General features: G+C 45.3%; 1 protein-coding gene across 9 annotated transcripts in view; it reads left to right on the forward strand.

Moving 5' to 3' along the window:
- The window catches only part of mroh1 (maestro heat-like repeat family member 1), a 102,142-nt gene that overhangs the window by 24,911 nt on the left and 64,278 nt on the right, over positions 1 to 12,953 (forward strand). For all 9 annotated transcript variants that reach the window (XR_013790151.1, XM_079502773.1, XM_079502775.1 and 6 more), the window contains exons 10-16: positions 1,489 to 1,581; positions 2,497 to 2,575; positions 4,851 to 4,964; positions 5,808 to 5,881; positions 9,880 to 10,002; positions 10,229 to 10,336; positions 10,861 to 11,005. Coding sequence is in view for 8 of the 9 variants with exons in the window: in XM_079502773.1 (XP_079358899.1) it covers positions 1,489 to 1,581; positions 2,497 to 2,575; positions 4,851 to 4,964; positions 5,808 to 5,881; positions 9,880 to 10,002; positions 10,229 to 10,336; positions 10,861 to 11,005 (736 nt within the window). In the remaining variant the exon portion in view is untranslated. The remainder of the gene's footprint in view (positions 1 to 1,488; positions 1,582 to 2,496; positions 2,576 to 4,850; positions 4,965 to 5,807; positions 5,882 to 9,879; positions 10,003 to 10,228; positions 10,337 to 10,860; positions 11,006 to 12,953) is intronic.

Raw genomic sequence — 12,953 nt, forward strand, 5'->3', positions numbered from 1 at the left:
ATACGAAGAAAGAAAGCAACCCGACATCAAACTGTTAAACATACCATTTTGGGCGGGAACCCCTTTTGGTGTTTTAAACATTATGTTATAATTTAGCTATTGAAAAATAGCAGATCTACAAGCTCGTAGCGCGCCACCAAGTGGCGCGCTACGAGCTTGTAGATCTGCTATTCTTTTAAAATCATGAAAATTTCAGAAAAATTGAGGATTTAGAAGATTTTTTTTAAAATTTCGAGGTCAGGCCTAAATGGGTTAACACAGAATCCATTATGAAACTATGTTGGCCATTGTGAAGGATTAAACAAACAGGAGAAGGGCACACACCAGTGTTGGTGAGGTGCTGCTGCCCGTGGTAAATAAATATAGAACATTATTTTTTTTTATTTTTTTTTAACTTTTTTTCTTCTTCTTTATTTATTTCTTCTTTATTCTTTATTCGCATCTCCATTATCTTCCACAAAGTGGTCGCTATAGTCTTCCTGGGGTCCACACAAACATGTATACAATAAAAACAGATAATTGAAATTTAGAACGGACAAACTCTAGTTATCAGCTAAAACAGTGAAGTCGCTCTGCATTTAACAGAGACAACAACGACCAATAGTAACAAATAGTGTTTACACAAAAAAAATATGCACAATAAGAATAAGGTACAAAAAATAGAAAAAAACTAAACTTCATCTATAAGCACTTATATATAGGAAGTGTGTGGAACTTCCTCTGCCAACCTGGGGGGGGGGGGGGGGGACTGACCTCATGCTTCCTTCTATGCATGAGGAGTCCAAGCTGCTTCTTTTCACCTGACAAGGGGGAGAGTTTCCCCCGGCCGGACGTAGCGTGTGGAAGGAACACGTTATTCCGACCAGTTCCTTTCCCCTCCATCAGGCGCCCGGCTGGCCATGGGGAGGCAGTTTAGAGACCAGGATTACTGCATGTTTTTTGTGAGGTACTACCTACCCTAGGGGACACGGGGAGAACATGCAAACTCCACACAGAAAGGCCTTTTTGCCAACCCCACCTCGGGTATGGGCACTGATGACACGGAGGAGAGAACACGCCCCCAGCGGGAATCGAACCCAATAAATATATATAAATATAGAACATAAAGAAAACTGGCACACACTCATAGCCACAATGCAAGATTTTGTTTAAATAAGAGGAAACCAACGTTTCAACCTGTCAAGGTCTTCAGGGAATGGCACAGAAAACAAACTCTCATGCATAGGGTAGGACAAGCAGGTGAGCTCCATTGGAGGTGTGGTTGCAATCAAATACATCAAGAAAATATTTCTAATTGTGTGTGTGTGTGTGTGTGTGTGTGTGTGTGTGTGTGTGTGTGTGTGTGTGTGTGTGTGTGTGTGTGTGTGTGTGTGTGTGTGTGTGTGTGTGTGTGTGTGTGTGTGTGTGTGTGTGTGTGTGTGTGTGTGTGTGTGTGTGTGTGTGTGTGTGTGTGTGTCCGTCCGTCCGTCCGTCCGTCCGTCCGTCCAGAGTCTGTGTCAAGTTCTAGATGCCTCAGTGGACATGGGCAGCAGAGTGCTGGAGACACAGCTGGACAGTCTGCTGTTTGCACTGCATCAACAGGTACACGCACACACACACACACACAGATCCACAAACACAAAGTCTCTGTTCGTATATTCTCGTCTGAGCCTTGAGTTTTACTTTTTATTTCCACGGGTGACACAAAACATAATTTAGACCTATAGGGGGCCTGGGGTCCTCAGAGTTACTACAGAGGCACCGCCAAATCTTTGCGTAAAAGGATCTAAATATTTTAACGTTATAACTATTTGAACCCCAGAATCCCTATTCTGTGGAGAAATTTAGCCGAAAATAGCAGATCTACAAGCTCGCAGCGCCTGGCGCTGTGAGGCGTTGTGAGCATGTACTATAGTATAGATTGTCTGTTTTAGGTTTTAGTGTAGAGGGAACAAAGAGCATTTAATTATTGGTTGCGATCTACACGCTACTATGTGACCAGATTTGACTGAGAGCCTGCCATCACGCAAATTCAAGCTATTCACCAGAGGAGAAAAACGTTTTTTTTTGTTTATATCACAGGCAGACTTTTCACATAGAGCATGTCTGAAATAAGTGTCGGAGCTGAAATCGACATGTAAATATGAAATAAATGCTTAAACATGTAGCTAGGTGTAATGTTAGAGAAGTTAACCTTTCAAGCCTGTTTTCTCAACTCGCTGTTTTCTGCAAGACATTACTCTATAAGCCATATCTCCATCAATTTGAAGCTATGATTCCCTGCCTTCATATGACATGAAAAAAATTCTCAAAAATGGCAGTCCCTCAGTCAAATTTGATCACGTATATTGGTTATATTATTTGATTGGTTTGGGCTACGTCGTTACGCAATGGCCCGACGCTCCATATCAGGACAATAATTTGTGTGTTCTCGCCGTCGGAACGCTGTCGTTGCTCGCTCCTTGCCCGTGCACTGCAGGTGAGGTGTTATGATGATGTCGTGTTGTGTTCTCTCAGGTGTGTGCGCCTGTGGACTACAGTAACCCTCCCACTGTCAGGAACCACAACGAGGTGCTACGCTGCTTCAGTTTGCTAGGTAAGAACAGTTAAGAAACGTCAAACGAACACACACACACACACACACACACACGCAGGCACGTGACGCACAGACGCGATGTGAGCTTGTAGATTTCCATCCATCCATCTTCAACCGCTTATCTGGTGGCAACAGCTCCCACCAGAGAGCTCCAGACTTCCCTCTCCAGAGCAACATTAGTGACTTCCTCCTGGGGGTTCCCGAGACGTTGCAAGGCCAGTGAGTCGATGCGTTTCCTCCAACTGTGCCTTGGTCTGCCCCGGGGGGGTCTCCTCCCAGTGGGACGTGCCTCGAGGACTTCCCTAGGGAGACACCCGAGAGGCATCCTAACCATTGTAGATTACATTGTAGATTTGTTATTTTCAAATAGCCACTTCATTCCCGTATGTTTTAAAGGGCGAAGTGTTTGATTTAAAATAACTGGTTGCTTGTTTCTCTCACAAAAAGCTAACCTTTGCAATCCTGGAACTTTCACACAGATTTTGTGCCAACTGGGCTGAGCTAATAGAACGGACATTCCTTGTCTAATCTAATCAACGATTGTGTGTGGGTGGGGGCGGTTGGGGGGCTAGTAGTAAAGTTTGTCTGACTGATGTGGGGTTATAGGAGTGGTTTTCAACCAGTGGTAAATGGTGCATTTATATAGCGTCCAAAGCGCTTTAAATAGATTGTGCATTACATTCACACACCGATGGCGGCGGCGGCGGCATGCAAGGCACCAACCAGCACATCAAGAGCAATTAGGGGTTCAGAGTCTTGCTCAAGGACACTTCGACACTAACTCTGGGGGAGCCTGGGATAGAACTGGCAACGGTTGCCATCCGGCCGCTCTACCCCTGAGCCACTGCCGCCCCGGGGACCACCAATGGTCCTTGACAGGGTTGCAGGTGGTCCCCAGTTAAGTGATGGATGGATGGACCCTTATAGTTCTTTAACTCTTGAGTGTAAAATAAAACTGTCAAGAGTTTATATTATTGTTTAACATCGGCATTACTTAATTTACAAGAAGTCTACACAATTAGAGAATGTAAAATAATTGTTGTTTTGATCAACGTTTGCCTGTTATCTCTCCTCATGGCACCACATCAATACAGCATGGAACTGTGGATACAATCTCATCCAATGATGACAAAATATTCTTTAGTTTTGGGCCTACGAGGCTAAATCTCATCAAATGGTGGTCTGTGGCTCAAATGCCGAATAAATAATGGTCCTTTGATATGAAAAAAGGTTGAGAACCACGGAGTTATAGCATTGATAGTGAGTCTGCCTGATCTGATGTTTTGGTTTTTGTTAGTAACTGGTGGAATGCGTGGCAGGGTGACGATGAACAGTAACCTCATTGTATGAATAGTCACTGTGAAGAATGGCTGCTATAGTACAGTATATTGAATAGTCACTGTGAAGAATGGCTGCTATAGTACAGTATATTGAATAGTCACTGTGAAGAATGGCTGCTATAGTACAGTATAGTACAGTACTGTAGTACTGTAGTACAGTATATTGTTGCCCTTTGGCAGAGAAACCTCCAATCTCCATCTACTGTATCTCCATATTCATTTTTTTGAGTGGTGTAAACCACTCCTACAACTGGCTTTGTTAGTTTACGTGTCTGTCTGTCTGTCTGTATGTCTGTTCGTACCAAAAAATGAGCACGGTTGCTATGGTCACCCAGTTCACACGGGTGTGATTTCATTACGTCAGACATTACGTCAGACCACAGCTGATCAGTCTATAATATAAGACCTTACACCACTCAGTTCACACGGGTGTGATTTTTTACTCCTATATACAGGTTTAATGTTTGTCTTTAGTTCAATGTTTGCTTAATAAACGCCATTGACAATGAAGGGAAATCTTACGTCATATTGTCCCTCATTACAGTACGTCATATTGTCTCTTTATTGTTAATGGCGTTTAATGTTTGTGTTTGGCACCGTTTGTTTTACATCACCATTACATCAAGTAATCAACATGAGTTAGGCTTTAATATATTATAAATATATTACTTCACACGGGTGTGATTTTTTTCTTTTCTTTCTTCTTTTTTGTCAAAAGTAGCAGATCCACAAGCTTGTTGCAGCGGTTTGAGCTTGTCGATTTTTGATACTACTTTTGATATTTTAGAATTTGAACAGTTTGGACATATGACTTTTTCACCCGACAGAGACTATGAGTAATGGGTGTATGGTAAATCTCTCTCTCTCTCTGTCTCTCTGTCTCTCTCTGTCTTTCTCTGTCTCTCTCTCTCTCTGTCTCTCTGTCTCTCTCTCAGCTAACTCGTTCACAGATCGCGTGGTGTTGTTTGTTCTTCAGAAGTTGGAGAACAGTAATGAGAGAAACCGGATGGGTTCACTGGCTGTCCTGCGCCACCTCATCAACTCATCCAGTGAGTACGCACGCACGCACGCACGCACGCACGCACGCACGCACGCACGCACGCACGCACGCACACGAGCACGTACGCACGCACACGAGCACGTACGCCCGCACAGAGTAGATGTGACAATGAGGGACTTGTCTTCTTTTGCTAAAAAAATGCAAAAACAACACCCCCTCACTTGTACCACCTAATTTCTTAATACGCACAGGGTCTTCATATATTTATAATGTATAGTGTAAGTCCGAAAACAAAACATCAGTTGATGTTGTGTGTTTTGTTTCTGTGCTTTTTGGGTACTTGGGTTACCTAAAAACGAGACAACAGAGTGCAGCTCTTTTATCTTTTTATTTCAACTGCTCTGGAACCTCATAAAAACAGTTTGAGGCTTTGAAGTTGGAAAAACCGCTGGCCTTTATCGAATCCTCCATCCTGCATCTGGCTTGGCCCGGACCTCGCGACGAATATAATCGCCTGTGTTTGTTGGGTCAGCTAATGGATCCCCATTAGCTGACGCCGGGGCGACAGCTAATCTTCCTGGGGTCCATATAAAATACATACAAAAAGTACATAAATACATAATTACAAATGGATTAAACTAGTGACGAGCTGAAATTTGGGAGAATGGGGGGGGGGGGGATTTGCAATGAATGAATACATCTATAGTTATACATTGAACACAGTTATTTAGTCAGGTGTGTGTGTGTGTGTGTGTGTGTGTGTGTGTGTGTGTGTGTGTGTGTGTGTGTGTGTGTGTGTGTGTGTGTGTGTGTGTGTGTGTGTGTGTGTGTGTGTGTGTGTGTGTGTGTGTGTGTGTGTGTGTGTGTGTGTGTGTGTGTGTTTGTGTTTCAGCCTCCATGATGGAGACCAAGAAGCTTCTTATTCTTGTCAGCATCAGACATCCGATGGTCGACCACAGCAACAAGGTAAACACAGTCCTCGTATTTATGGTCTGATGCGTTGCGACTCGCGAGGGCTTTGGGGGATTTCCCCTGCAGTTCCAGCGTAACTATTTGGATAATTATGTTGTAAATAAGGACAGGCTGACCGGCCAGGACCACTCCCAGAGCTTCATGGCAGTTGGAACAAGGGTCACCGGCAGTGGCGTGCACAGACATTTAGAGGGGCAGGTGCTCAAGTTAAAAAAGGGCACCTTGTGCAGCGCGTGGAACCGGCCGGTTGCCTTAATCCATTTTGGGCGGGAACCCCTTTTGGTGTTAGCATTATGTTATGCTTTAGCTATTGAAAAATAGCAGATCTACAAGCTCATAGCGCGCCACCGAGTGGCGCGCTACGAGCTTGTAGGTCTGCTATTTTTGAAAAAAAAAGGGAAAAAACGTTTTTTTTTTCTTTTTTTTTTCAAAAGGGCACATTGCCAAAAGGGCAGGGGGTGCTCTAGCACCCCCTAGTGTCTATCTGTGCACGCCACTGCAGCCATGCATGCAACAATATGCTCCTTGACCAGTGGCAAAGGGAGGGAAGGAGGAATACGATGTTGAGTGTCCTCAGCATATCAGTGGCACTGTACCAAAATGTTTGACTGCTTTCTTTCCAAATTGTCCTGAAAAACAAAATCTGGCCAGCAGTGGCCAAACAGCATTGCAGCAAAGTTAATTAAAGGACATGTAACATAAAATTCAACTTTTTCAATTTCTTTTGTGTTTTTGGGGCTCCCATATGTGTTTTCTATCCCCACAAATAACCAATTTTGAACAATCAGGCTTTCATATCATATACTGTAAGTGTTAATGGAAATTGCTCTCAGGAACAGCTCAACTGATTTTGTGATGTCATCAATGTCACCCTACGTTGTATAATTCCTCCTCTTCTTCAGTCTTTTGTTCCAAATGTGCATTTTCACTTTGTTTACAATGTCCACCATTGTTGATTTTCCAAGCTGGCATGGAATGGAAACAATTGGATTTATCTAGCATCAGTATTATAATGACTCAAATATTAAATAATCAGCACCCCCACCACCTCAGGACATTGTGGTATTGCAGCTAAAACGGCTTTCAAAGTCCAGAAAGAAATGACAAGGACTGGTTGTATCAGAGTGGTGATTGAGGCTCACAAACCATTAGAAATAACTTTGAGGGACATAGACAATATTATATTAAACATTAAAAGCAGTTTTAAAATGCTTGTTATTTGCACTTTAATATAGCGTCACAATCATTTTAACCACTTGAACCATAATTATTTTATACTTTGGCTATTCAAAAAAATAGTTTTGTGCAAAATCGTGAACTTTTTTCCGTTTGAATTCAAAATTGTAATATATATATCAATTAGGGGCCTAGGGGCCGCCGCACGAAAACGTTTGAGAGTGATCAAACACAGCAGTGATGTGGTCCAGGTGGTCAGTAGTGTTGTAATGTTTCAGGTAAAGAAGCGTGTGGTCCAGGTGGTCAGTAGTGTTGTAATGTTTCAGGTGAAGAAGCGTGTGGTCCAGGTGGTCAGTAGTGATGTAATGTTTCAGGTGAAGAAGCGTGTGGTCCAGGTGGTGGTCAGTAGTGATGTAATGTTTCAGGTAAAGAAGCGTGTGGTCCAGGTGGTCAGTAGTGATGTAATGTTTCAGGTGAAGAAGCGTGTGGTCCAGGTGGTCAGTAGTGATGTAATGTTTCAGGTAAAGAAGCGTGTGGTCCAGGTGGTCAGTAGTGATGTAATGTTTCAGGTGAAGAAGCGTGTGGTCCAGGTGGTCAGTAGTGTTGTAATGTTTCAGGTGAAAAAGCGTGTGGTCCAGGTGGTCAGTAGTGTTGTAATGTTTCAGGTGAAGAAGCGTGTGGTCCAGGTGGTCAGTAGTGTTGTAATGTTTCAGGTGAAGAAGCGTGTGGTTCAGGTGGTCAGTAGTGTTGTAATGTTTCAGGTGAAAAAGCGTGTGGTCCAGGTGGTCAGTAGTGTTGTAATGTTTCAGGTGAAGAAGCGTGTGGTTCAGGTGGTCAGTAGTGTTGTAATGTTTCAGGTGAAGAAGCGTGTGGTTCAGGTGGTCAGTAGTGTTGTAATGTTTCAGGTGAAGAAGCGTGTGGTCCAGGTGGTCAGTAGTGTTGTAATGTTTCAGGTGAAGAAGCGTGTGGTCCAGGTGGTCAGTAGTGTTGTAATGTTTCAGGTGAAGAAGCGTGTGGTCCAGGTGGTCAGTAGTGATGTAATGTTTCAGGTGAAGAAGTGTGTGGTCCAGGTGGTCAGTAGTGATGTAATGTTTCAGGTGAAGAAGCGTGTGGTCCAGGTGGTCAGTAGTGTTGTAATGTTTCAGGTGAAGAAGCGTGTGGTCCAGGTGGTCAGTGATGTGTGGTGTTTCAGGTGAAGAAGCGTGTGGTCCAGGGGGTCAGTGTTGTAATGTTTCAGGTGAAGAAGCGTGTGGTCCAGGTGGTCAGTAGTGTTGTAATGTTTCAGGTGAAGAAGTGTGTGGTCCAGGTGGTCAGTAGTGTTGTAATGTTTCAGGTGAAGAAGCGTGTGGTCCAGGTGGTCAGTAGTGTTGTAATGTTTCAGGTGAAGAAGCGTGTGGTCCAGGTGGTCAGTAGTGTTGTAATGTTTCAGGTGAAGAAGCGTGTGGTCCAGGTGGTCAGTAGTGTTGTAATGTTTCAGGTGAAGAAGCGTGTGGTCCAGGTGGTCAGTAGTATTGTAATGTTTCAGGTGAAGAAGCGTGTGGTCCAGGTGGTCAGTAGTGTTGTAATGTTTCAGGTGAAGAAGCGTGTGGTTCAGGTGGTCAGTAGTGTTGTAATGTTTCAGGTGAAGAAGCGTGTGGTTCAGGTGGTCAGTAGTGTTGTAATGTTTCAGGTGAAGAAGCGTGTGGTCCAGGTGGTCAGTAGTGTTGTAATGTTTCAGGTGAAGAAGCGTGTGGTCCAGGTGGTCAGTAGTGTTGTAATGTTTCAGGTGAAGAAGCGTGTGGTCCAGGTGGTCAGTAGTGATGTAATGTTTCAGGTGAAGAAGTGTGTGGTCCAGGTGGTCAGTAGTGATGTAATGTTTCAGGTGAAGAAGCGTGTGGTCCAGGTGGTCAGTAGTGTTGTAATGTTTCAGGTGAAGAAGCGTGTGGTCCAGGTGGTCAGTGATGTGTGGTGTTTCAGGTGAAGAAGCGTGTGGTCCAGGGGGTCAGTGTTGTAATGTTTCAGGTGAAGAAGCGTGTGGTCCAGGTGGTCAGTAGTGTTGTAATGTTTCAGGTGAAGAAGTGTGTGGTCCAGGTGGTCAGTAGTGTTGTAATGTTTCAGGTGAAGAAGCGTGTGGTCCAGGTGGTCAGTAGTGTTGTAATGTTTCAGGTGAAGAAGCGTGTGGTCCAGGTGGTCAGTAGTGTTGTAATGTTTCAGGTGAAGAAGCGTGTGGTCCAGGTGGTCAGTAGTGTTGTAATGTTTCAGGTGAAGAAGCGTGTGGTCCAGGTGGTCAGTAGTGTTGTAATGTTTCAGGTGAAGAAGCGTGTGGTCCAGGTGGTCAGTAGTGTTGTAATGTTTCAGGTGAAGAAGCGTGTGGTCCAGGTGGTCAGTAGTGTTGTAATGTTTCAGGTGAAGAAGCGTGTGGTCCAGGTGGTCAGTAGTGTTGTAATGTTTCAGGTGAAGAAGCGTGTGGTCCAGGTGGTCAGTAGTGTTGTAATGTTTCAGGTGAAGAAGCGTGTGGTTCAGGTGGTCAGTAGTGTTGTAATGTTTCAGGTGAAGTAGCGTGTGGTCCAGGTGGTCAGTAGTGTTGTAATGTTTCAGGTGAAGAAGCGTGTGGTCCAGGTGGTCAGTAGTGATGTAATGTTTCAGGTAAAGAAACGTGTGGTTTAGCTCATCAGTAGTGATGTAATGTTTCAGGTAAAGAAATGTGTGGTTTAGCTCATCAGTAGTGATGTAATGTTTCAGGTGAAGAAGCGTGTGGTCCAGGGGGTCAGTAGTGTTGTAATGTTTCAGGTGAAGAAGCGTGTGGTCCAGGTGGTCAGTGATGTGTGGTGTTTCAGGTGAAGAAGCGTGTGGTCCAGGTGGTCAGTGCTATGGCTCATCACGGCTATCTGGAGCTGGAGGGAGGAGAGCTGCTGGTCAGGTTCATCGTTCAGCACTGCGCCCTGCCCGACACATACCAGGTACTTCTGACTGTTACTTATTTTTGTACTGTGTGTGTGTGTGTGTGTGTGTGTGTGTGTGTGTGTGTGTGTGTGTGTGCGTGTGCGTGTGCGTGTGCGTGTGCGTGTGCGTGTGCGCGTGTGCTGTTGCCTGTGCTGTTGCCTGTGCGCTCACACATTTATCAAAGATTTACACTTCACTAAAGGAATTAGAGGACCATACTAATGTACATTTTGTGTGCGTCAGCGTGGTCAGAGGTCTGTGGATCCAGAGGAGGTGACCAACGAGGCGTTGAGGAGCATGTGTGACAACACCTTGCACCTACTGACCACCACCGTGGGACAACTGGCTGATGTACGTATATCTACTCTGTCTGTCTGTCTGTCTGTCTGTTTCAGAGTTTTCAGAGTGTTGAGAACTTCAGATACACGTAGTCGTAGATGTGTTGTTATGGATAAAAGATAAAGAAACTAAAAACATAACTGCCCCCAGCCTCTTCTTCAACAAAGATGGCGAAAGCAAACATTATTTGTTCTGCGCTTATACATAAACAAATGTGTAAGGTACTCAACACCGAAGTCCTTTAAAACCCAGAAAACCTAAACCGAACCTCCATTAAAACTATACCTAACCTTAACCTTAAACCTTAAAGTAAAACTATGCCTGTCCGGGAGCCAATCAGACACATGGTAAGGCGGGTCTAACCCAGAACGTTGGTAAGATTCATAAGATAGACATACTAAACAGAAAGACAGTCTGCTTGTTCTAACACTTGTCTGTCGGTCTTCCTTCCTTCGTTCCTGTGTGTGTGTGTGTGTGTGTGCGTGCGTGCGTGTGTGTGTGTGTGTGTGTGTGTGTGTGTGTGGGCGTGCATGTAGGTTCTGTGGCCCACGCTGCTCTACTATCTGACGCCAGCCCAGTACAGTAACGCCACCACGCCTCTGTGCAAGAGCCTCATCGTGCTGGGCACCAAGAAGAGAGAGAACCAGGAGAGCAGCTTCAACATAGACTTCACCCAACAAGGTGACCGACTGGGGACATGGACTACCATACTAGTGACTGACTGGGGACATGGACTACCATACTAGTGACTGACTGGGGACATGGACTACCATACTAGTGACTGACTGGGGACATGGACTACCATACTAGTGACTGACTGGGGACATGGACTACCATACTAGTGACTGACTGGGGACATGGACTACCATACTAGTGACTGACTGGGGACATGGACTACCATACTAGTGACTGACTGGGGACATGGACTACCATACTAGTGACTGACTGGGGACATGGACTACCATACTAGTGACTGACTGGGGACATGGACTACCATACTAGTGACTGACTGGGGACATGGACTACCATACTAGTGACTGACTGGGGACATGGACTACCATACTAGTGACTGACTGGGGACATGGACTACCATACTAGTGACTGACTGGGGACATGGACTACCATACTAGTGACTGACTGGGGACATGGACTACCGTAATAGTGACTGACTGGGGCCATGAACTACCATACTAGTGACTGACTGGGGACATGGACTACCATAATAGTGACTAAGGTTGGGCGATATGCCAATGATTTTCAATCGCCCATCGTCTGTCCAAAAATCGCCGATGGACGATATATTCGTGTCATAAAAGTAAAGTGAGAACAGCTCACTACAGGTCGCAAAAAAGCCAGATCTACAAGCTCTCAAGGCGCCGTGTCCTGCCTGCTTTTGCAGCGCCGTTCGCTACGCGTTGAGAGCTTGTAGATCCGTCTATTTTTGCAGCGCAGCTGCGCAGCCAGGGTAACAAAATAAAAAATAAGTTACAGGTGGAGATGAAGTGAAGTTGGAACGGACAAGCAGCTGCAAGCCAAGCTAACATCACAACCACTGGCTGGTGACAGTGTTGTTAGCCGCAGCAACATGTAGCCTGCCCTTGTAACTTCTCCTCCTCCCCGGAGAACTCTTGCCTCCCCGCACCGTCGGAGGGCTGCTGCTGCTGATCCACAAGCTCTCAAGGCATCGCGTCCTGCCTGTTTTTGCAGCGCTGTTAGCTACGCGTTGAGAGCTTGTAGATCTGTCTATTTTTGCAGCGCTGGTGTCGGGGTTCGTTCACGTTGTCAATAAAAAAATAACCTAGATTACAGGCGGAGATGAAGTTCAATCAGTGGGTTGAATCAGTAGCTAAACTAAGCGCTAAGCTAACGATCCCCGAGCCTACACTAGCAGCCTTTTTTTTATTTTCCCCCCGACTTCACGGGTGGCGCATTGGGATTGTGATGAGACACGAGACAGCAGTGTGCATTCTGTTGTGACTGTATATTATTAAACTGCATGGGTCTGGACTCCGGAGCATAAACAACATGTAGGCTACAGTACAGTAGCCTCCCTCGGCTCGGTCCCTCCCAGCCTTTACTCTGGCTGCCAGAGTGTTCCCCGATGCTGCGGTGCGGGGACTGGGAGCATACCATTACGGGAGGAGGGGTTTTCCACCCGGCCGCTGTTACTACTTTGCTGGCCCAAATTGATTTTGCAAAAGAAAAAAATCGTCCCGAAAAATCGCCTAATAAAAATATTCGGCGATTGGACTCGTACATTCGCGATTGACGATAGTTTCTTATCGTCACCCAACCCTAATAGTGACTGACTGGGGACATGGACTACCATACTAGTGACTGACTGGGGACATGGACTTATTGGACTACCATAATAGTGACTGACTGGGGACATGGACTACCATAATAGTGACTGACTGGGGACATGGACTACCATAATAGTGACTGACTGGGGACATGGACTACCATACTAGTGACTGACTGGGGACATGGACTACCATAATAGTGACTGACTGGGGACATGGACTTATTGGACTACCATAATAGTGACTGACTGGGGACATGGACTACCATAATAGTGACTGACTGGGGACATGGACTACCATAATAGTGACTGACTGGGGACATGGAC

Source organism: Electrona antarctica (assembly GCF_951216825.1).
Source record: "Electrona antarctica genome assembly, chromosome: 6".
Taxonomy (NCBI): Eukaryota; Metazoa; Chordata; class Actinopteri; order Myctophiformes; family Myctophidae; genus Electrona; species Electrona antarctica.